This window comes from Aptenodytes patagonicus, chromosome 1 (assembly GCF_965638725.1).
Source record: "Aptenodytes patagonicus chromosome 1, bAptPat1.pri.cur, whole genome shotgun sequence".
Lineage (NCBI taxonomy): Eukaryota > Metazoa > Chordata > Aves > Sphenisciformes > Spheniscidae > Aptenodytes > Aptenodytes patagonicus.
The window spans coordinates 179,827,465-179,852,351 of record NC_134949.1 but is presented as its reverse complement, the minus strand read 5'-3'; the positions used below and the strand labels follow the sequence as shown (position 1 = coordinate 179,852,351).

The 24,887-nt window shown below is 38.9% G+C and overlaps 1 protein-coding gene across 12 annotated transcripts in view; it reads right to left on the bottom strand.

Moving 5' to 3' along the window:
* Positions 1–24,887, bottom strand: part of MYCBP2 (MYC binding protein 2) — a 216,002-nt gene that overhangs the window by 178,721 nt on the left and 12,394 nt on the right. For all 12 annotated transcript variants that reach the window (XM_076362465.1, XM_076362483.1, XM_076362491.1 and 9 more), the window contains exons 2-3: positions 9,900–9,975; positions 537–752 (exon numbers count right to left, since the gene is read on the bottom strand). In XM_076362465.1, the coding sequence (XP_076218580.1) occupies positions 537–752; positions 9,900–9,975 (292 nt within the window). The remainder of the gene's footprint in view (positions 1–536; positions 753–9,899; positions 9,976–24,887) is intronic.

Below are 24,887 nucleotides of genomic sequence, written 5' to 3'. Positions count from 1 at the left end.
CACTACTAGCTATCTATAGTTATCAGTGCCAAAAGGCACTAAAGCCAAAAAGGGGAAAGATTAAAAAAATAAGGTAGTAAGAATAATTGACAGTTACAGCAATTACACATATACCTGGCAAATCATCTTAGAAAACACTCCACCAACTGAATTCCAGTATCAGAAAGATTTATTCTTTTTTGGGGGTAAAGCAAGAGAAAGCACCCTTTATCATACCTGCTAGTAGCCTCTTACAGATGTAAGAGCTGCCTTATTTGCATTTTGTGCAGACTTTTGAGGCTGTAGGTTATTTTCAAGTACCAGTACTTAGAAAGGAGTGCAAGTTGAATGTTTAGCTAACATTTAATTGACTTTAAAATTAATTATTTGGCAGGTACACAGATCTTCCTAATTCATCAAATCAGATGATTCTGGATTAGATGTACTACAAATAAAACTATATCTATTTTCTGATCAGCTGGCTCTTTATTCCCCACAAAGAACATACCAACTTTAGATCACACACGGCACACTTTAAACAATATCCAGTTACTTGCCTTTGGAAGTTTAATAGGTGGCTCTTTGGATTCCTCTTCTTCATCACTGTCCGAATCCCCACTCTGTACACTGTTCTTTGAAGCCAAAGATACAGATATTTCCTTTTTTTGCCACTCCAACACACAATGGCGGACATTGCAGTAAACATTAAAAGCTGAAGGGTTGCTATGTAATCTGATATCTGGTATGGTTATTGTACTCTCTAGGTTTTCAGTCTGAAAAACAAGATTAGTTTTAAGTTCATTAGAAGTTTCAAGCTTTGCTAAACACAAGTAATCTCAACAGTCTCAATAATTTTGGCCAATCAAATGATTCTCAAAACTGGAGACTGAACTTTCCTGTTGAAGTACCAATTATATTTCAGGCAGGGACGAAAGGAGGAAGAGGAAGACATTTCAATATATTCTATCTGGCTTTAGTCTCTACCTCTCATAACTTGATGAGGACACTGGGACAGAAAGTGAAAGCAGTTCAGGCTACAAAATGGTCTAAACCTGTGCCACAGCCAAAAGACTAGCAGAATTCAGGATTTATCTTCTTAACAGGGGTTAGGGTTTTTTTTAAATTATTATTATTGAATTTTAAAATGCATTATTTGTTATTATAGTTGTTAACTTTAATCTATTGGCAAATAATAAAAAATTAAGCTGTTTGCTAAATGCGTAATAGAAATTAAAAATACCATTAGTTGTTTTGTCATTAAACGTAAACAGATGGCAAGTTCAAGGTGCTGTGGAGAATAACTTTGTATAACTAGAAAAGAAATAAAAACCTAACAGATAAACTACTAAATACAAAAATCTGTGAAGGCCTATCAAATAACAGGATGCCCTCTTGTTTTCAGAAGCCCTGAGCCACAAAGTAAGAGTTGGGAAACTGTTCTGAGAAACTACACGACCCATGCCCTACCCTACCACTACCCTGCCCCACCCTTTCCTTGGTATCTACTACTGGTATATTACCATCAGCCACTGCCAAGACACAGAGGAGCCTTCACGGGGCTGTCATTAGGCTTGGAAAAATGTTAAGAAAAAACATTTTTTGAAAAGCATCTTTTAAATTCTGCCCCATACTCTCCCTTTCTCCAACAGTAAGATGGGACAGGAGGAATGGTAGACTTAAAAAACAAACAAACAAGATGTAACAAACAAACAAGATGTAACAAATAAAAAAAAAATAAAATCCCCATGCAGGGTTATACTTTCTCTTAGGTTGTGTACTACCAAAGACCAGGCTGGTTTGAGCACGGGCATATGGGAGGAAGCAACTCCCTGTAATACCTCAGTGTAGACAGAGGGCACAGAGACTACGTAAGGAGAGAAGGCCTAGGTTAAGAGTGCAGGACAAATTTGCTTGAACATGCAAGGCAAAATTTGGAGGAGCATTAGGCTAGACTGAGTCAGGGTCATGACTAACTTCACAAGGTTATTTTGGTTTGTTTCTTGTATTCTTGGGGGGCAGTAAGGGTGGCGGCTTTTTGTCTTTTTCTTTCTTTTTATTTAAGAGGGATAGATATTGTGAATTTTGTGAATGACCACATTCATTTTGCAGGAGAGCACGCAGTGAATCAGAGTGGAAATACTCATACATCTGTGAGAGCAGTGATGGGAAAGAGGACTTTAAACTAGCAGAGAAGAGGGGAAAAGTAGGTTGAGAACCAGTGAACTGAATAATGTTTTAATGGGATGATTTATTTTTCTACAATATGGTAGCCACAACTTTGTACATCAAAACACAGCGATGGTTTGCAACACATTTTTATCTGCACTTTTCCTTTTCTTATCACCAGAAACAACATGGGCTAAATTAGACCATTTAACACCGTATGTTACAAAACTTAACAGAAAATTCAAAATAACTTCAAAATATTCCAGTTTACATATTTCCTTTTATTTTTGACTATAGTATTCTAACTGTACTGGTACATATTTGCATATCCTTCCTTTCCATTATTACTACAAAATTATTGCAAGCTAAAACATTAAGAAGCAATGGTTTACTCTGTAGTCTATTTTATCCAACAGAGACAGCGTGTTAATTTTTCTTACCTGTGTCAGTGTTAGCAAGTAAGCACAAAAATATAAAGATAATGGAAAAAAAAAAAAAGCTGGAAAAAGTTCCCTACATACATACTGAAAGTTTGGGTTTGATCGTGTGTCGTGTCTTCCCCTCCCCCCCCCCCCCCCCTTTTTTTTTAGCACAACAGAACGTCTGCCATTAGGGATTGAAAGAAAACATAAGTTTAGTCCTTGTTCAACATGAATATCTTTGAAATAATAAAGCTGCTGTTGAAAACCCACAATATTAATCAGTGCAAGAACTCAAAAGATAGAACCTCCTATGTTATTCCAGTATCAAATTGCATCAAAATAGATTTGGACTGATACCAGTGATAATGAGCTACTACATACTTTAAAATGTATTTGGCACCAGAAGACTAAACGGTTATAACATATGACTCTTCTGTATGTCAAATATCCATACACATACCCCAAGAGTTTTTGCAGCTGTTGTTAAGGCAAACACACAGTATCAGCTTTCAGCTTTAAAGCTAACTCAGTCAAACTGCACAGGTTAAAAAAATTATTTAGTAAGGTTACTAAATAGTTACAGTTACAGGAAATACTAGACAGTTACAGGAAGAGAAAAATATCTGGATCCTCTGAAATATCTCTATCTGAAGTTCACTTATCTAATTAGTATCATGTATTGTAATTATAACTTCTGTGAAGTTTCCATTCCAGTTCTTTCTTGTCAGGAGTTCAGATTAGTCTTTGCTCCAGAACAGCCCAAGTTCTGTAGCTCACGTAGCCTCTTTTGAAATAGGTTGGCCAAATTGTTTAACCAGCACAGATAATTTTAGACATTACAGTGCTAGATAAAATATCAATGTTTGTTTTCTTGCCTATTAATAATAAGCTGACTAATTTTCAGAAATAAACTCCTTCCTTATTCTCAATACTTGACAGTTATTAAAAAGTCCCTTACTTAATGCTTTAGCTTTCAAACAGTAAGCACTTTAACCATTCTATCTTTCTGTGTTTAGTGCCTCGCTCTTCTACAGCGGTGCACAAACTATAGTTATAGACAATAGTCTCCTACCCAGACTTCAGTACAGCATAACATTCTCCAGAAAACCCTGCTCTATCTGAACAGTGTAGCACTGGAATATACGACTCAGAACTAGAGTTTAATTCCTAGCTGTGATGTTAACCCATTGTTTACTTTTCTTAGTTCATACCTCCACTTTCCCTTCACAATACCTTATCTCTCAGAATTGTAAATTCTTTGAAACTAAAAGTATCTTATATTCCGTTCTGTTACACACTTGACAAATATAGTAGCAATCCTAACAATGTCCCTTAAGAATAATTTTGAAATTCACTACCTGGTTTTGTCAGTTTAAAAATACTGGCCTTATGTACTAAATAAAGCCCTTTTTGAACAATAAGTTGTTGGGCTGTAAGAACAGGTTAAAACTTAAGGATAATTATGACTTTCACTATTTACTATCTTTCATTTGAGAGGAAAAAACCCTCAATGGAATTAACATAAAATGTATAAGCATATAAATGCTTAGCATGCCTCAAGGCAAAAGAAAGGTGCTGAATGACAAGACATTGTTTCTGGTTGGAGAGTACGAAGGGAACTTCCGATCGTCACGCTGTTCGTTCTCTCACAAACTTCACCATAAGGTAAAAACCAATGACGATATATTTGTGATCAATTTGCTCAAGTCTCTGAGGGGCTTTTAACTATAACATTTATAGTTTCCAGGTCTTCAAAACAAACATCTGTTCAAAAGTGGAGGTATATGAGCAGGTTGCATAAACATCACTTGCTTAGATTTCTTTTACAAAAGGCAGAGATGGAGTAGATTAAAAAAAAAAACCACCAAAAACAAACAGGAAAACTTTCTACCCCTCTAGCGCAAATGCTCATTCAGTGAGCAGCTTTTTTTTTTTTCCTTCCCTTTTTCTTTTCTTCAACAGTATTAGTGGAAAGCATTCAAAACAGACATCAGAAGTTTTTTCCGCATGAGGCAAGTTTTTTCCTTTCCAGATTACAACAGATTCCTAACTTCACTGAGGTCAGATGCACTGATCAAGTTAGGAAACTGGGACTTAAGTTTATCCCATCATCAACTGGAAGTTTCCTTTTCTGCAACTACTGAGAGCCATGGCATTGGGTTCTTCCATACAGCCATACAAACTTCCCTGATAGTATGAGATTCGTGCTACCACCTGTACAATCTTACTACTGGCTCACAGATTTTGAGGTAGAACAGGTCACTGTGACAATCTAACCACCAACTGTGCCTACAGAACCCCACTTAGTAATTCTTATATCAAACTAATAAAGTCGATTTTATGTTACAACAATTCTCTTGGTGATACTGCATTTCATGTTGACCCAAAATACTTCTACATTGCCAAGGAAAACAGTGGAACTTTAAGCCAAAATGTTAATCAACTTCTAAGAACTCAGTGAAGCAACTTACTAATTTTGCACAGATCTAGGATTGTTAATAATCTTGATCTCTTGAGCTATGGGATACATTATTTCAAGAAAAAATCTCACCCTAATAGCTTGTTTTCTTAGTGTTAAGTGTATCAAGATCCACAGATGTATGTAATATCTTTTTGTGACACCGTGGATAAGGTAAAGAGCAACAATCATTTTTTCTGCACCTCTGAGTGTCCTTTCCTTAATGGCTACTGGAATATTGCAATCCAAAGCACTCACTAAGTATAAGAATGACTAGAAGCCCAGCTTCTAGGATGTCTGAGAGAAGATGAGATGATAGGCTCTACATTTTTTTTTTTATCCCAAAGCATTTGGTTTCTCTGAATATGCAATTGCTATTGCTTTCAAAAAGAATGGAGCTTCAAGACTGGAAAACAGAATTATGCTTTTTGATTTAGTGGGTTTTGTATAAGCTGTAAGAAAGTGGGACATTCTGAAATCTTTATCTTTGTTGTTTCACTTGATATCATCATAAATTGAAAATGCACCTTCTTAAATCAAGATACATGATGAAACATACATTGTAAACCCTAACAGATACCCAGTATTCGTCACATATTCTGTCTTGAGTGCTGGAAAAATTTATTTGTGCTAGACAGAACATCTAAAATTCAATTTTGGTGGAAAGGAAGAGCAATTTTTAAATATGATGTCATTCTTACAAAATTTGCAGTATTAAACTTCAAAAAGGAGATTTGCAACTGAAACTATACAAGGTGAGGTAACAGTGACGAAAGGTCATTTCAATGGTCAGAAGGACTAAGGCATCTTTTTCAGAGGAATAGATAGAGAATCTGTAAAGGCAATAAACCTAATTAAATCCCTCACAGAAGTCTTCTGTATTTTAGGTTGACAAAACAGAAACAGATTATGTTCTCCAAACATTTAAGATAAAATTAGAAAAGCCTTTCTCTTGAAGTTTTAAAAGATACTGAAGAAAGAACAATTCAATCCTGAACTACTGAATAATGAAATCTAAATGCAAGTCTGAGAAACTGCAATGCCAATGTAAGTAAAGAATCATGAACACAGCTCTAATCCACGAAGGTAAAATTTTTTCTTGTGCGTTACTTTTTTTCTAAAAGGTAAGAGGCTATCTTATGAGAGAGAGAATGAAGCACAGATGCCTATACCCTGTGTGACTTGTCCTTGTAAGCATATAGTCCCTACTAAATGGAAGGATGCATTATGTAGGAGAGGTTAAACGGCACAGGTTTGGTTCATAATATAGAGCAACCAGACTCACAAGTGCTCTTCTCAGTTAGCTTTTTGTAATGTTCCAGCACACTCAAGGAAAAAAGTGGGAAAAACAAAACCCTCTGGTCTCCTTTACACTTGTCTCACACCTAAACAAACTGTTTTCCCAAAAGATGAAATCCATACATAGCTTATTTTCCGACCAATTTATTTCTTTCCTCTTGAATCAGATGACTGCCAATAATGGTTTATTCTCAGATGTGATGGAAATAGACTATAATCTAGGAGAGGAAAGTTAATCTGTTGTTAAAGATAGGTAAGGCTATAATAACCGTCTCATCTAACCTGTGCATAACACAGAGCATAGAACCTCACCAAATTCTTCTTTGAACAGTTCAAACATACCTTAGAAAGGGATGCCCTCTTGAGGTTGAAACACCAAATAATACAAAAGCCATTGAAAACACTGCCAAACTATCTGAGAAGCTACGTGTGTTTTTAATGAGACAAATATTTATCCCAGTTGATCCACCTTATACATCTAATCATTAGCTTACAATAAATTTGTCTGCTACAAGAACCGTCCTTTCCCAAGGTTTTCCATTTGTATAAAGCTAAACAAGTCATAGTTTAAAACTTCTGCATAAACTAAACAGATGGATGCCAATCATTGGAAGTACATTCTCTGTCTCTGGCGGACTCCAATTTTTCAGTATTCTTCAAATAACATTTTGAGAACAGAAGATGGTGAACTTGGCTTTCCAGCCAGTCTCTCAGCTAAGTGTCCTAAGTAGCACTTTTATGAGTTAACAGTAAAGTAGGAAAACTCCAGGGGGTAAAAAGGGGGGAGGGAGGGGAAGCAGCAATATTCATAGCATTGAGATAAGTTACACAGCCTACAATTTTCTAGCAATAATTGTTGGAAAAAAAAAAGGGGGGGGGGGGGGGCAGGGACAGGAATCCAAGGTGCTACATCCACATCCAGTAATCACATATTTGTTTTCTATGTAAAAGACACTCTATTCAGCCCTGAACTTCTAAAAGCTAAAACACACTGCACCCAACATGGAAAACTTTTATACCTCCGTTTAAAAAAAAAAAAAAAAAAAAAAAAAAAAAAAAAAAAAAGAGATACTAAACCACAAAACCGAAAGTTAACAGTAGTTCAAATACAAGTGATCATAACATGACCCCAGCTTAGAAACAGAGTAAGGCTCAAACTACTGGGCTGCATTAAACACCAATTAGTGTTTTATACTTAAAATGTTATAACATTTAATGCTTAAATGGTGGAAATAATTTTTTTCCAGTTGCTCAACAATGACTTTTTTTTTTTTTTATGTTCTCTCCTCTTCAATTACTCAGTTAAAATTTTTAGTAACTCCAGGGTACAAATAACAAATTTTTGGGTTCCTTCAGCTTAGTCTTAATTTAAGGCCCTCCCTGCCTCGACCAAGCGTATTAAGAGAAAACTCCCATCTCTGTTCAGACTAAAAGACCCTGGTTCTTAAAAAATAAACTGATGCACACAAGCTCTCCTGCTCAGAATGTCCAGTAGTGATGGACATTTCAATCTGCCCTATTATAAGGCTTCAAATGGAAACTCACATTTTCCTGACAATACACACATCTGTTTCCAGACATTCCAGTGCAAAAATGATCATTGTGCTTACTCTGCACTGGTAAGCATGGGGATGCATTGAAAAGCATATGAGGAAAAAAAACCCCAAACCAACAACAAAAAAAACAAGGAAACAACCAAAAACAAAACCCAAAACCATTCCACTTTGTCAGTAAACAAGGTTTGATAACCTAAAGATATGAACCTGATTTTATCTTTCCCTTTTCAGCCACATTTTTCAGGAAATACACAATTTCCTGCTATCATGCAGGAATAAGGTGGAGTGCCTTTCTGTACCTCAGTGACTCGGAACAAACACCAATGCTCTGCTGGTCAACCCTGGCCTGCCTCAAAGATTGTCTAGAATAGAAGCATCAGTAAAAGACACGCAAAACCCATCATGCCTTTCAAAGGTAGATAAATCCAACTTAATGCTTCAAGTAGAAGCTGTTTAAAATCTAAGAAAAATCTTGAAAAGAACCCTCCATAGGCATGAGGTGCAGAGATAGTGCATTGGTTAGTGCCAAATCTGTAACTACCGACAAGAACCAGCCTTTAATATGCTCATGTCGTCTTTGGCCATTCAGAAGGGATCCTGCCAATCCATTTATCCAATGCAACTAAATCCAAGAAGCACATTTGACTGTCAAGTTTGTGAAGAACAGCAGTTCTGGATTTAGCTTCCTACTTGGCAGTTTAAATAGGGCACCACTATCCAGAATGACAAGGTTCCCTTTATATAGTAAGAATGATCAAAGCTGAAGAGCTATCTTATTTTAAAAGCACAAGTTTCTGTCAGCAGAACGAACACACAAAGACTAACTATTCTGCAAAATTTCTTCAAATTTCTAACTTGGTTTTCTGTGTTGACGGTGGGTCTGATAAAATCATGAAGGGAACAGGGCTAAAACTTCTAATATCATAGCAACTGAAGAAAGGGCTGAAAAATTCAGTTTGGACCAGAAATATTTCACTGTACAGTACTGAGAACAGAAGTGAAGATAAGCCCCTTCTATACCATAGTCTGGAGCTGCACTACTTGAGATAAGCAGAACAATCTGGTAAGTATCCAAAAAGGCAATACCAAATGAAGAGATATAGGGCTTGCTTCACCCTCCCAAAGTCATCTGTCTTTGAGATAGAGTAACTACATGAGGTTTGGCAAATAGGGATAAGATGGCCAATTTGATCTACAGTGTATTTGTATTATAAGGGCATTCAACTGACTAGAAAGTGTTTTCACTGGATATTTCAGTGGTTCTGTCCTTCAGAACGGTTCCAGAAATGAGCTACTTTCTCTTTACTGACTACAATGGCAACCTCGGAAGAAGCCTCCATGCCTGCAGTGAGCCTTCATGAAAATCCCTCCAAAACTCTAGCTTAAACAGAGAAATAATAGCTTTCTAATACAGAAAGAATGCAGCAGAGCAGTATTTTAAAATACTGTTGCTTGTCTAGATTTTTTTCTCTGCAACAAGTAAACATGTAAACATTTTTATGAAGTTCACTATACTGCTCCCATGCATTTAAAGTCATGGGGGCAGGGGTTACACGGGGAGAAAATATTAATTCAAACAGATAAGTACGATCTATTCCATTATGGAGGAATTTTCAGAGGTAACTTGATTCCTTAGACATTGAATGCTCCCTTTCTTCTCTAGCCAATATGGACAGAACTCTTTGCAGCAGTAGTCTCTAACTGTTGGCTAGACATGCATCTCTTAAAATTTAACTATAAGATGAAAGTGTTTAGCTACATTTACAGTTTAGGAACTGGAGAACCAAAAATGCCGTTTATATTATTTCATGCTGAACATTAGTAGCAAACACAGTTGAATAAGGTTAACATTGGTATCATAGTCATGTAGAATACAGTAAACAGACAAACATACTGGCCCATTATTATTTTTTCTAAACAAATAAATTGCTAGTTACACTTATTTTTTCTTATATTTCTCTCAATTGAAATTGCTTTCATTTTTGAGTCAGAATTTTGTCCAGTTAGTTACAGACTTACCTTGTTGCGCGTTTTTACTTTCAATTTAGTCTTCTGTTTCCTTTTCAATTTTTTCTTGCTAAAAAGTTTCTTATTTCTGTAAAAGAGCAGAAAAGCCATAAGAACAAAAGAATTAAACTCCCTTCAGTACCCCATGGTAAACAGCAGTACCAGCAGAGGAGAAAAATGTCAGAAGTCCTCTAAAATTTTTTCTCCTAAGCAAAGGGAACCAACACAGACAGAATTTCAGAGTATAAATCAGAATATAAAGCACTTAAAATGATGCTTTCCTAATGCTCCACTTAATGAAGGTCCTTTACTCTCATCAATTTAAGCAGAATATATGCAAGGACAGACAAAAAAATCCCTACATTTTATACTGTTTTACCCTACTGTTTCTATTACAAGTCCATTAGTGCCACACCAATGCTAGAAGCAAGAATTATTGACGATTCTCAGTAATATAACCTGTTAGTACAGAACACATATGTTTTGTGAAGTCTTTACCAGATAAAGATTCAAGCCTTCCAAGACAAAAAGAAAGCTTTAAAAATGTATCATTTGGCAGAAAATTCAGTTGGTGGAAGAAACTGCAACTTTTGAACACAGCTTTTTAAATTTTGTCTGGACTTTTCCCACCCTCAGCTTACAGACTTTTCATTTCCATCCCTTTACGTTACAGCTCTAGCTAACACATGCTCCTCTAATCCTCTTCTGCCCACACCTCATTCCTATCATATTCTTTTTCTCCTCCATTTTACTACCCAGTTAAAAAAACAAACAAACAAAAAACTCAAAAAAAAAAAAGACATCATAGAAAAAAAGACACCATACACACACACACAATTGTTTTGTCACCATCACTGAGATTACTCTGTTTGAAATGCATGCTTTTTAACCTACTCTACATGTCTCTGGTCTGCTCAGATTACAGACCTTCCACAAAAAAAGGCAGATGTTACCTGTGCAGCATACAGCTCATCCTATATAGGACTTTAAGCAACAGTTACTAACATTCCTCTGTGCCACTTAAACATTACTCAAATAGTTTACAGTTCAGATTAGCTGGAAAAATAATGGCATCTGAAAATCACAGGCAGTAACAAGCTGCACTTTCAGGTAACAAATTGGAAAGAGATTGAGAATCAGGAGAATCTTAGCATTTTATTCAAACAACTTTGTTCTAAATAAAAATTTTGAGTGACTAAAAACATATTGCTTACTACCTTCTTCTGTACAGCATTCAAACTGCAAGAGTATACAAGTCTCATGGTCCAGCAGTCAAAAGCTCAAAACTAAAGTTTGACCAACGGCCACCAGTCAGAAAACACGCTCAAACAAAGAACCCGTGCAGAGTGTCCCAAGAAAGCTGCCTGCTAGAAATTTCATCACCTTTCCCATCTTCACCTATTAACAAAGAGGGAGGTGTATTCCTCATCAAGACACTTCCTGCAAAAACAAATCAGCTCACCACTTTTCGTATAAGGAACCACCACCATTATCCTGGAGTTCAGAGAATTGATTCAGTGAGGGGTAACTCCCCACCCTCCCCAGTAAATTAAAGCTTCTAAAGAGAACCTAGATGACCTCCTAAGGTTCCTTCAATAGTAAAGTTTCAATATATAACAGTATACAACCTATTTAAGAAGCAGGGGGAAGAAATTTCATACAACCTTTAATGTCTAAATTTCTATAATCAAACTCCATAGTCCATTTCACTGTTTAGTTATTCTTACATTGGAATGTAAACTTATTAGAGTTTAATGCAATTAATTCTTACTCTGCTGTCAAACATGAAGAACAGTGCAGTCCCTTCCATTCTCTAGCCACTCAATCTTCTTCTCTGGACCAAATAACCTTTTATGAAACTTTCACCCTAACTTTAAGTGTAAAAATCCTGATTTATTTTGGACTTCTGGGCTTTCTCAGTCCATACCACAAGTAAACCGCACTGACCAAAACTGATAACAGTACTTATTATTTGCTGTTGAGAATAGGAAGAAGAATTGCCTCATATGCCTCCAAGGTCACACTTTTAACTGTATTCCAGGTATTATTTGGCAGCTTCACAGCATGGACAGGCTGGATCGATGGGCCCAGACCAATTGTATGAGGTTCAACAAGGCCAAGTGCCGGGTCCTGCACTTGGGCCACAACAACCCCATGCAGCGCTACAGGCTTGGGGAGGAGTGGCTGGAAAGCTGCCCAGCAGAGAAGGACCTGGGGGTGTTGGTCGACAGCCGGCTGAACATGAGCCGGCAGTGTGCCCAGGCGGCCAAGAAGGCCAATGGCATCCTGGCCTGTATCAGAAATAGTGTGGCCAGCAGGAGTAGGGAAGTGATCGTGCCCCTGTACTCGGCACTGGTGAGGCCGCACCTCGAATCCTGTGTTCAGTTTTGGGCCCCTCACTACAAGAAGGACGTCGAGGTGCTGGAGCGTGTCCAGAGAAGGGCAACGAGGCTGGTGAGGGGTCTAGAGCACAAGTCTTATGAGGAGCGGCTGAGGGAACTGGGGTTGTTTAGCCTGGAGAAAAGGAGGCTGAGGGGAGACCTCATCGCTCTCTACAACTACCTGAAAGGAGGTTGTAGCGAGGTGGGTGTTGGTCTCTTCTCCCAAGTAACTAGCAATAGGACGAGAGGAAATGGCCTCAAGTTGCGCCAGGGGAGGGTTAGATTGGATGTAAGGAAAAATTTCTTTACTGAAAGAGTGGTGAAACATTGGGACAGGCTGCCCAGGGAAGTGGTGGAGTCCCCATCCCTGGAGGTATTTAAAAGATGAGTAGATGAGGCACTTAGGGACATGGTTTAGTGGACATGGTGGTGTTGGGTTGACGGTTGGACTCGATGATCTTAGAGGTCTTTTCCAACCTCAATGATTCTATGATTCTATGAATATGGCACGGCAGACCAATGTAACCCAGAGTAACCTGAAAACATTTTCCTGCAAACCTCCAAACTGAGCTTCCAATACGCTCTATCTAGTTGTGCTGTTAATTATGCCTTTTAAACACAGTACAATTTGCACTTACCAGAAACAACTTGATAAGCATTGCTTTTTTTTTTTTTTAAAAAAAGGACACTAACTCAAGTTGCCAAGACATTTCAAATTTAATCCTGCCTGCCAAAATCCTTGTAAACTCTCCAAATTTGTTGTAGTCTGCAAACATTAGAAGCACTTTCTCATCTTGTAAATATTTCACAGGACCAGTCCCCGTATTTTTGTATGTATTTCTTTGCGTGTATGTATACATCTAGAAACCCCCAAAATTAAGCCTTTTTTTTCCCCCGCTAAGATTGGGATCATTTCCAAAGTGACAAAACCCCCACCATTTTGCAGACTAACTTAATTTGTCGATGATACCTAGACAATGTTTTCTCCAATTAGCAAGCAGGAAAGATCAGCAATGGGCTTACTTCCTCTTTCAGATTCCAAATGGTGGTGCTATGATCTCTGTCATTCATACATCAACCATTAAAGATACTGCAAGTATAAACTTTTCCTAGTCACGCCACTGTAGCAGTCATTATCTTCAGCAAGTTTTAGGCTTGAACAGTTTTTTACATGGAAACAACGTGGGCATAGAAATGCCATGTTGAGAATCCACATTTATCTCCCTATTTTTTCTTAAAACAAAACCTCAAGGATACTGAAATCCCAACATTTTTGTTGGGAAGTATACTTTCCCCCTGTATCCAAATGAAACTTCAGAACTAGTAAGTGACTAATCAAAAAATAAAAAAACCCTCATCAACACTAATTTTATAAACAGTTCTGAGCAACCTACCATTACTATGCATAATTCTAATACTAATATTTTTAGAATGTATCTGCATAACATATAAAGATATATATGATTATCCACAGTTCTACTGTTATATACCACCATGCCAAGAGGTTTTAATATTCAGATAGAAAGGATAAAATATGGGCAAGTATATTCATGAAAAACAACATTAAGCAGATGATGAGTAATTTCCTGTTGGAAACCACATGTGTTAATTATAAGCCTGACTCTTCCACTGCCTGAAGATTAACAAGACCTGATATGGCTTGGTTGGATTTTTTAGCTAAATTATGTTTTTGGTTAACAATTGTAAATTGCTGTAAGCTGTCATTTGTAAAGGTCTTGAAAGTCTATGCTGACAATCTGCTTCCAGCAGCAGAAGGCCTTTAGCCTTTAACTTTTAACTCAGCTGTTGATAACATTTAGTTCACACAAACAAAACACTGATTATCAGCAAATCTTAGGCAGGTTCTCTGCAAAGTGCTTCAAGCCATTGCAACATTTGAGACTAAGTTAGCAGTTTTGAATTGGACCACAAAGGAAGTGCAAGTCAAATGAGTGCAGAATATGAATACACCTTGACAAGAAAATACTTGTGGCAAATGGACCCAAAGAAAGAGTGAATGTTGCTATTACAGCCTTACCAGAAAAATCTGTTGAGAATAAAAGCAAAGACCTAAATGTTCAACCCTGGAATACAGAATAATTGTCTCAAACCAAAGGGGGGGGGGGGGGGGGAGGAGAGGGTGGCCAACAACTGATTGCTGGACAATTTAAAATAGGTAAAATAACTGTTAAATGACATGATTGCAACTTCTATTCAGCTTTGTGGCACCTCTAGTAGAAGGAAGTAAAAGCATGCTTACTTTATTTGTTTTCACACCAGAAGTAGCATTAGCTAGTACTTACAGTATTTGCTGCATTATTAGGGGGACGTTCCTCAGTTGTCTCAACACCATTGCTCTTACTCTGTTCAAGAGAGCTGAAGAAATGCAAACAGAGCACTTTTCCTCAAAGTCACAATACTCCCGAATTGCAATTCATAAGCTTAAATTTGAGAAGGAAGTTTTATGTGCTGAGCGTCCCCTCATTCAATGTTGTTACTGAATTACTAAATATGGGTTAACATTATGTTAACCTTATGTTAACAGTGTCACACCTGCATAAGCTCTTCTAGGCTGTATGTTACACTAAAGGTGTCACTGATGAGTGGAAAAAATATTATTGTCTCTGCTGCTGAGGCAGAATAGGAACAACAAAAGTGTTATTGTCTGACCTAAAACCTTTGCTTCTATCTGAAACGTGTTACCAAAGATCACGGTAGCCAGTACAGCATTAGACCCAGTCATTCTATCGTTAATTAAATCTTTGAGTACACTTTTGAAAAATGAGTGAATTTAGTAAGCCACGTGCTAACACCTGCTAATATTTTTAAAACTTCCAACTGACTTTGACTCTATTTGTCTGAACTTGCTTGCTCCATTTAGATGGCTAAGCATCTTCGGGAAGAAGTATACTGTTGACAGGAGAGGTCTATCAAAGTCATGCTGTGTCCAGACAAATGACAAATATACTGTATTATTTTGTTTCCGTAGGTGCTTACACTGCACAGTTAGCTTAAGCATTCAAGGGCTAGTGGAAATGCTCTTAGAGGCAGCAACCACTCAGTGACACTGAAATGAAACACTGTCAGATTTGTGATATCAAATAATTCTTTTGTTCCCTCCACTTGGTGAATTATTGTTGCTGATGGTCAATTTGGTTGGACAAGAAGCAGCCAGCATTTGCTTCTGAACAGCCCAAAGTGAAATCCCAAGCTGAAATCGTCAAGTCGCCTGCAACTGCAAACTATTATCACTCATGTAGTCATGTAGTCACCATCATGTCTCAGGGTCTTTCATCACAGCATCAAGTTCCTTAAAAAGCTCTAAATCTACCAACATACTTTACTCAAGGGCAGTGAAATGCGAGTACTGACACGTGGACATTGATTGAGAAGTAATGAACTGATGTTTCCTCCACTGTCTTCCTCAGCTGCCCCATACTAAATAACAGTGCAAGATCAGCAATACTCATTTTTTTTGTGCAGAAATCACATAACTAGTGCTGTTTGGCAGCTTGCTTTGTACAGGTATATTGCTGCCATAAAGGATCTACAAATTACAAAACACATTATCCAGAAGCTGTCACTACATGATGGAACATCATGTTTGCCATAAAGGCAGTGGGACTACAGGAAAACTAATTGGTCCAAAGTAGTTAGACATCAGCCACAGTGGCCCATCTTATCTACCTTAAGTTCTGCCCAGCAAACTGTCAGGGTAGTATTTGATTTGCAAAAGTCTACATGCCTTTGTGATTTTCTTTTTGAATAAGCGTATTACAGTATCTGATTGCCACAATTTTTTCGAAGAATTTTCTTTACAGTCACCCAATGGCACACGGAAGCGCCACTACTCCTAAGTAACCACTGGAGAACTGAAGAACTACAGACTTATTTAGCAAAGGGAAATGCAGAAGAAAAGACTACTTTGAGTAAACAAAGCTGTATCAACACAGAATGACTGTTGAGAAAATGCTATTACTTCATTACTCTCTGGGAGGTATAAATTATACTTCAAAGAAAGTAGCAAACACTGTAATTTTCACTTTCCACCATTTAGTTTGATGGTTTTCCTTTACCTTCCCACATCCAAACTTCACCAGACTGCTTAACATAATTGTTGCAGAACACCAACTGGATTGTCCTTGTCCTTTTTGTGATCCAGACAGAACATGAAACAGTTGATGATGAGCCAACTGAGAGTTTAAGGGTTAGGATTAGAGAGCAGACCAATATGACCAATATTGTTTTGGGTGCCTGCTACACATAGCCTGATCAGGAAGAAGTAGATGAGGCCTGCAAGAAACCTCACATTCACAGGCCCTTGTCCTTATGGGGGATGTTAACTATCCCAGTATCTGCTGGAAGGGAACACCGCAGGGCACAAGCAATGCGGGAGGTTTCTGGAACGCATGGATGGTAATTTCATGACACAGGTGATTGAGGAATCAATGAAGTAAGACACTTTGCTGGACTTGACACTTAAACAAGGAAGAACCGGTTGGATGCATGAATGCTGGGGGCAGTCATGGATGCAGTGACAATGCAGGTGAAGTTCAGGAACCTGAAAGAAGGGAGCAAGGCAAAAGCAGGATCACAACCCTAGACTTCAGAAGAACAGCCTTCGGCCTGTTCAGTGACCTACTTTGAAGAGTCTCATGGGATACTGTCCCCTGGAAAGAAAGGGGTGCAGGAGAGCTGGCTGATTTTCAAGGATCACTTCCAAGCTCAAGAATGGTCTGTTCACATATGCAGGAAGTCAAGCAAAGGAGACAGGAGGCCTGCATGGATGAACAAGGAGCTCCTGACAAAACTCAAGCATAAAAAGGAAGCATGCAAGAGGCGGAAGCAGGGTCACATCACCCAGGAGAAATAGAGAGACACTGTCTGAGTGTTCAGGGATGGGTTTATAAAAGCCAAAGCCCACATGCAGTTCAATCTGGCAAGGGGCATGAAGGACAAGATTGGCTTCTACAGGTGTTAGCAGTAGCAAAATGAAGACTAGGGAAAAATGTGAGCCCAATGCTGAATGAGTAAGAGCCTGGTCACAAGAGACACTGGTCACCTACACGTTTACTGGTAAAACTAGCCTTCAGCGATGCCATATCCCTGAGACCAGAGGAAAAGTCTGAGTAACGATGACTTACCCTCAGTGAAGGAAGTTCAGGTCAGGGAACATTTAAATAAGTCAACAGGACCTGACAGAATGCACCCACAAATGCTGAGGGAGGTGGCTGATGATACTGCAAGGCCACTCTCAGTCTTTGAAAGGTCACAGCAATTAGCATAGGTTCCTGAGAACTGGAAGAAAACAAATGTCACTCCCATCTTCAAGAAGGGCAAGAGGGAAGATTGGGGGATCCAAACATACAAAGGACAAGACGGTGATAGCGAACAGTCACCTTGGATATATCAAGAGGAAATCATGCTTGACCAACCTGGTAGCCTTCTACAATGAGAAGGCTGGCTTAGTGCATGACTGGAGAGCAGTGGATTTTGTTTATTTCAACTTTAGTAAGGCTTTTGACACTGTCAGTCACAACATCCCCATACACGAACTGATGAAATACAAGCTAGATAAACATGGACTGAAAACAGGCCAGATTGCTAGGGTCAAAGAGTTGTGAATGATGGGACAGGACGGAGTGCACCTTCAAGGCAGTTTGCAGGTAGTACAAAACTTGGAGGAGTGGTTGATAAACCAGAGGGTTGTGCCACCATTCAGAGAGACCTCAACAGACTGAAGAAATGGGCCACCAGTAATCTCATCAAGTTTAACAAAGGGAAATGCAGAGTCCTGCATCTGGGGAGGAATAACCTCAGGCACCTGTACATACTGTCAGCCAACTGACTGGAAAGTAGCTTTACAGAAAAAGACCTACGAGTCCTCATGGTGGACATATTGAACATGAGCCAGTAACACTGCCCCTGAAACAAAGGTGGCACACAGCCTTCTGGGCGGGGTTAGGAAAAGTGTTGCCAGCTGGTTGAGGGAGTTGGCTTTTACGCTCTACACAGCGCTGGCAACACCACCTCTCTAGTACAGTGATGAGTTTTGGGCTCCCCAGTACAAGAGAGACTCACTGGAGCAAGTCCTGAGAAGGGTCACTAAGATGCTAAAGGGACCGGAACATGTGTCATATGAGGAGAAACTGAGCAAGCAGAGATTGTTTCTCTGGGAAAAAAGAAAACTTGGGGGGGGGGGGGGGGGGGGGGGGCGGGGCACGGGAGGGACATGGAATTTTCTTAATGTGGATAAATACCTGATGGGAGAGAGTAAAGACGATGGAGCCAGACTTTTCTGAGCAATATCCAGTGACAGGCCGAGACACAATGAGAAAGAAGTGAAATACAGAAAGTTCCATTTAAACATAAGAACTGTAAGAGTGGTCAAACACTGGAACAGGTTGCCCTGAGAGGCTATAGATTCTCCATCCTTGAAGATATTCAAAATCCAACTGGACAATGTCCAGAGCAACCTGTTCAGGTTGATCCTACTTTGAGCAGGAAGGTTGGACTAGACAATCTCCAGAGATCCCTTCCAATCTCAACTGTTCTGTGATCCTCGCTGTTTGTTTACATACTAAAGTAGAATTTGACTGCACAATAAATGTGCTTGTACATTGTGGAAAGTACATTTTTTTCTCATTCCGAGTTCAGCATTTTTGCTGGTGCCATGCCATGTTTCTGATTATGCTTCCAAGTAGAGACATACTGAGCTTTTCATCTGTTCACCATCTGGATCAGCAAACATACAGCAAATTCAGGCATAAGAGCAGACTTCTATGGGAATTAGTCATCATAATCAAACCTACAATACTACGCAAAGCTAACAAGAGAACAAGGGATGAAAACCACTCTACCACACTTAAGATAGATGCCTGTATTAAGACAAGCCAGTCACTTGAATCGATCCACACTTTCTTCGATATAACTGATGCCCAAGGGTATACTAAGACGTTCATGACAAAGAACATGCTTACATGCAACAATCAAGAGCTTCTCTGTGCAGATGGATCAACATGGACACTGTGTACAGGATCTTTAACAAGACTTTTCCAAACTTCAGTGGTAGAGAAAGCTTGTGCATGTCCTCAGGCAATCTAAAATATAATTTGACAAGCAGAAGGTACTCTAGAATCATTAGAAACAGCGTTTGGAAAGGACCCCAAAAGGTCAGTCTTTCCATTCCCTGGTCCAGCACAGGAATAGTCAAATTCCACTTCATTCCTGACAGGTGTTTCCCCTGTGGAGATATTAAACACTGCCAATGATCACACTTCCACCATGTCCTAAGTAATCCTACTAGAAAGCTCTTTGTGAGTTCTTTTCTAAATCACCCTTATGGCAATTAAATGCTATTTTTTTTACGTCTTTATTGCAGAAAAATCAGTTTATTTTCCTCTTTTTCCATGGCTAGCTTGAATTTATTTCAAGTCTGAGGAGAAATAAGTCTTCTGTCAATTAAGCAGTCTCAGTTCCTTCAGTCTAAACCACAAGTCATTTACATCACTGACATCTAATTTCACTATTCTCTCATACTCGTAACTAGTCCCCCTGAGAAAACAAAACACAAAAAAAAAAAAAAAGAGAGAGAAAGAGATAAAATAAGCCCCACGATCCTGAAGCGCAAAGAAAAGGCCAATAATTACTTCAGGTTTCCTACACAAAAGAATGTTTCTCATGCATTTGGGAAAAAAAACACAAAAAAACCACCCCAAACAAAAAGAAACACTCCAACAGCATGACACTGCTGAATCACATTCACTTTATAATTCTACATAATGTGTAGAACCTGCCATGAGGAACTTCCACCTTACCTTTTATTCACTGTTGTTTTTACATTTGTGCTTATTGATTTTTTTTTTCCAGATGCTAAGCATTTATTGAGGTTATTGTCTTCAGTATACCTGTAATCTTTCCCAGCTTTGCACCCTCTATTAACTTTTTCATCTACAACCTCAATGCCAACACTGAAATTGTCAGTGACCAGACTGAACGGTTCAGGACCTAGGACAGATCCAGATGCAGAACAAGTGCTACTACCTCTTCTCGCATGCCTCCCCCTTGACAGCTAGCCATTCCACAGCACCTCTCCAGGGTGGTCGTCTGTGTAGTTTTAAATCCACCTTACAGTAGTTCCATCTAGAACAGGGGTAGCCACATTGACAGGTGGAAGGCAACACCCCCAAAAATTCCACTCGAGGAAGGCTACAGTCCAGCCAATGAGATGACAGGGGCAACATCAGCTTTTCTTGCTTGCATCTGCTTGAAGATCAGCCCATGCTTCTTGGTGCAGGCCCAAGGCTAGAAGTAGAGCTCTGGTATACTCCTAGGTGATCTGCTATAACAAGATAGTCTAAGATTTGGTTCAGTTCAGAGCAAGCTCTGAGTTGAACTACAGACTATGCAGCACTGGGTCCAAACTCCATCATCATCTGATTTTAGAACAAGCTTAGCATATAAAATTGAGATTTTTTTTGGTGAAATCTTAATTATTTTCCATAATTTTTGAAAAATGAATTTTAGACAACTGTTAATAGTGGCTAAGTATTAAACTTGCCAGACAGGGCTCACCATAAATCCATTTTGTGTTTTTTTATCACCTTCATTTATATAACATAATTTTCCAGTACTTCTAGAAATGTAATCAACAGAAACTGTACTAGAGTATCTTGAGTCCTTCTTTATCCATTTTTAGTCAGGCACTGTCTACCAATTTGCTTTATACTAGTCTTCTAGAACCTTTTATATCTTCTATGAATTTCCTAATAGCTCTGACATTGCCTCAGCCAGTTTTTCCAACCACTCTAAGGGGGAACTTCATCATACTTATGAAAATACCTGAATACTTTCCAGCCTGCTCTTTCTCTATTTTTGCCTTCACCACTGATTGCAATTGTTTTAACTTACTATAAGGCAGAGATACTTCTTCTATCGGATCTACATCAGAGTTTTCAGCCATGCAGAAAACCAGGAGCTACTCTTCTGATGAACTACAACAATGTGCATTTTGAGGGTTTTTTTCCTTATCTTCTGTAAGCAGATAATCTATCTGACACGTGATCATACAGATGAAGGGCAGAGCCATTATGGCGAGACATTAAAGCAAATCACAGCCTATCACAGCCATGGGCTTCCCTATCTCCCATGCCATTTACTCCATCCTCCAAAGTGCTCCAAAACAGCTGTTAATTTGTAATCTAGCTTCAAGGCATCTTAATATCAAATACAATAATGGAGAACCACAGCTGATAAATACGAGTGCACTTGTCAGCAAGAAACTTACTATTCACTGCCTCATTGCTACAGAAGTTCAACTATAAGGGCTTCAAAATATAGGAAAGGGAATACTAAAGAAAAAAGGGTTATCAAGGCTGATCAGAAGATCTGAAGAGATCTCAAAATCGTGGGACTGTATTTCCTCCCTTATTGCAAGAAATAAGTTTCTTTTTAATTTTATTTTACAGGGCATCCAGACTTGCTGTGAACAACTGAAAAGCATCTGGCAATCACAAAGCCAAAGGAAAAACAAAGGAAAGAGAAAGTTCAACAAAAGTTTGGGACAAACAAGTAATGGCTCACATGAGGGAGTTGACAATGATAAGAAACAAAACAAAGGAAGTGGGCAGAGCTTTAATGGCCTAATCAATAGATGTAGAAGAGGTTTTAGACCAGAGAACTAAATAGCAAGAAAAATATGTGGAGTCTGGATGTTGGTAAGGAAATGAAGAGGTACCAGTGATAAAACGCAAACACTGAATATTGTTGTAAAACATATACATCAAAGTTGCTGCTTGTCTTGCATATCCCTATTTTGGTATCTCTCTGCATTTACAAAAGCCGCAATCTTCAGCAGCCTTACTTCCACAAACTGGAGGAATACTTTTTTTTTTTCCTTGAAAACAACTACTTAAGAACTTCCATGTACAAAACCTCCCATATTTAGCTATGCATTAAGTGTCCTGCCAGTGAAAATCCCCTTTGATTTCTTATACCTCAGTGTGGTCTCTGTACTACTGTTATTTCAGCTGCCAAGAATCCTAAGTATCTACAATGAGAAACTGCCTTACAACATGCCCTATAAAGCAACTCAAAGTAAACAACTCGCATAATCAAAACGTTATATACGTTTTACAAAGTTGGCATAAAGAATGCGTCACTTAAGGGTAGGTACTTTAAGATTACATCTATAACTGTTACATGAGAGATGCTCAGAAAATGGCTCAAGTACTAGGTCCAATCTATACTACTTAACTCCTAATTCTGTCCTTAGCTGGCTTGTGGGTTACTCCATCTAACTCCCTCCAACACAAATCTGCTAATCAGTGTGGAAGCGGTTCAGGTCAACTCGTCCCAGCAAATGTTTCATCATATTTAGAGGTTGCCCTAAAGTACCCTACAACTGAACTTTCCTAAGGCTTTCCTTGCTTTATTTTTTGCCTTTGCAGATACCTCCCTTTGATGACTAAGTAGCCACAGCTAATCGTTCCTTCTACCATTGAAATATCCAACACACTTTTAACCATGGGGACAATGTCAGCAGACTGCAAGAATAAAGAAGGAAAGTAAATACCACCCAAAAAACCCAATCTGTTCTTGTCTTGATAAACAAAAGGTCTGCTTACAAACAATAGTTCCAAAAGCTTTTTCATGCTTCATTTTTCCTATCACCTACAATAATAGCGATCAAGTTTCCAAAAGGATTTGCCATAACAGAGTTGACAGGGAACAAAATACACATATACGAACTGAAACCTGGCACACAAATACGTATAATACAAATACACATAAAATCTCTCAGTGTAATGCGAAAATAAGTATTAGCAAGCTTTATGAAATATACATGCACACACAGAGTATTTATTATGCCATATACTTCCATGACAAACTGACCCAAAATTTTACCTTACAAATCACAAATAGAAATAGAAAAAAAGCCAAGAACATACATTTCTGAAGAAATAAATACACTCATTTAAATCCTTTCACTGTAACTTGGCAACAAACTCTACAGAACTCTTCAGGAAAAAAAATGTCTTTTGCAAACAAAATTCTGTAGCCACTGGTTAGTATCCCTGGGTTTTAGAATATCTCTGACAAGGGAACGCTTGCTCTGTGAAGCACTTAATGAGAAATACCTCTGTGAAGCAGTTGATTGACCCTTCCTTCCTCTTTGCACAGTTGCAGGCAGGGTAGGAAAAGTAGCAGTTACTGCTTCTGCCAAAATCACAGCCAAAGTAGCTCAGTAGCATTGCAGCTGGCTTGCAAACCATATTTTTGCCTGTTGTGATACATTAGAAGTTTGAATATGACATCTGCTACCAAAACAAAAAACAAAACAAAGCCCAAAAAAGGTGGAAGACAGGTTACAGAAGAGGAAAGCTAGCAGTTTTGGAGTAACATCCCCAAACTTGGGACTAAATGCCACTAGACACCTACCCGCTATCCCAGCAATACACACAAGACCTTTAAAACAGCTTAAAAATACTCTAAGTAATAAATGACCTACATTTAGATCTTGTTACCATGCACCTCTTCCTACAGGAATGTTAGGACATATGTAGCTTTAATTTATTTAAAACTCCAACTGTTGCTACCTTTTCAGTTCCCCTCATATTCACTTTACTTCTGTTGAGCTATAGCATGGAGGTCCAATACATGTTTCCAATAAGATGAGGACCACACCTTGAAACACAGCTCTGCTGCAAGAACTGTGTCACTCTCTGTGACACCTCCTGTCAGAAGACAGACAAGTAAACCTCATATAGATCCTTTCTCTTTGTGGTCTATTTTCCTATAGAATCACAGAATCATTCGGGTTAGAAGGGACCTCTTGAGATAACACTTTTTTTACTGTGAGGCTGACTGAGCACTGGCACAGGTTGCCCAGGGAGTTGTGGAGTCTCCATCCTTGGCAATATTCAAAAGCCATCTGGACATGGTCCTGGGCAACCAGCTCCAGGTGGCCCTGCTTGAGCAGGGGGGGCGGACCAGCTCCAGAGGTCCCTTCCAACCTCAACCATCCTGTGATTCTGTGACTGATTCTGTGAAACCTCCCGCTGTCCTGGTTTTGGCAGGGATAGAGTTAATTTCCTTCCTAGGAAAAGGAAAGTGAGCAAGCAGCTGTGTGGTACTCAGTTGCTGACTGAGGTTAAACCACAACACCCACTCAAGCAGGGTCAGCTACAGCAGGTTGCCCAGTACCACGTGCAGTTGGGTTACGAATATCTCCAAGGATGGAGACTTCACAACCTCTCTGGACAACTTGTATCAGTGCTTTACCGCTCCCACAGTGAAGAAGTGCTTTTATGTGTTCAGATGGAATGTCATGATTTTTTTAATTTGTGCCCATTACCTCTTGTTGTGTCAGTGGGCAGTACTGAGAAGACTCTGGATCCCTCTTATTCATTCCCTCCCTACATTGATAAGATCCCCCCAAGCCTTCAATTCTCCAGGCTGAACAGTCCCACCTCTCTCTCAGACTTTCCTTATAGGAGAAATGCTCCAGACCCTTAATCACCTTTGTGGCCCTGCACTGGACTCTCTCCAGTATGTCTGTCTTTCTCTTGTACTGGGAAGCCCAGAAATGGACACTCCAGATACAGCCTCACCAGTGCTG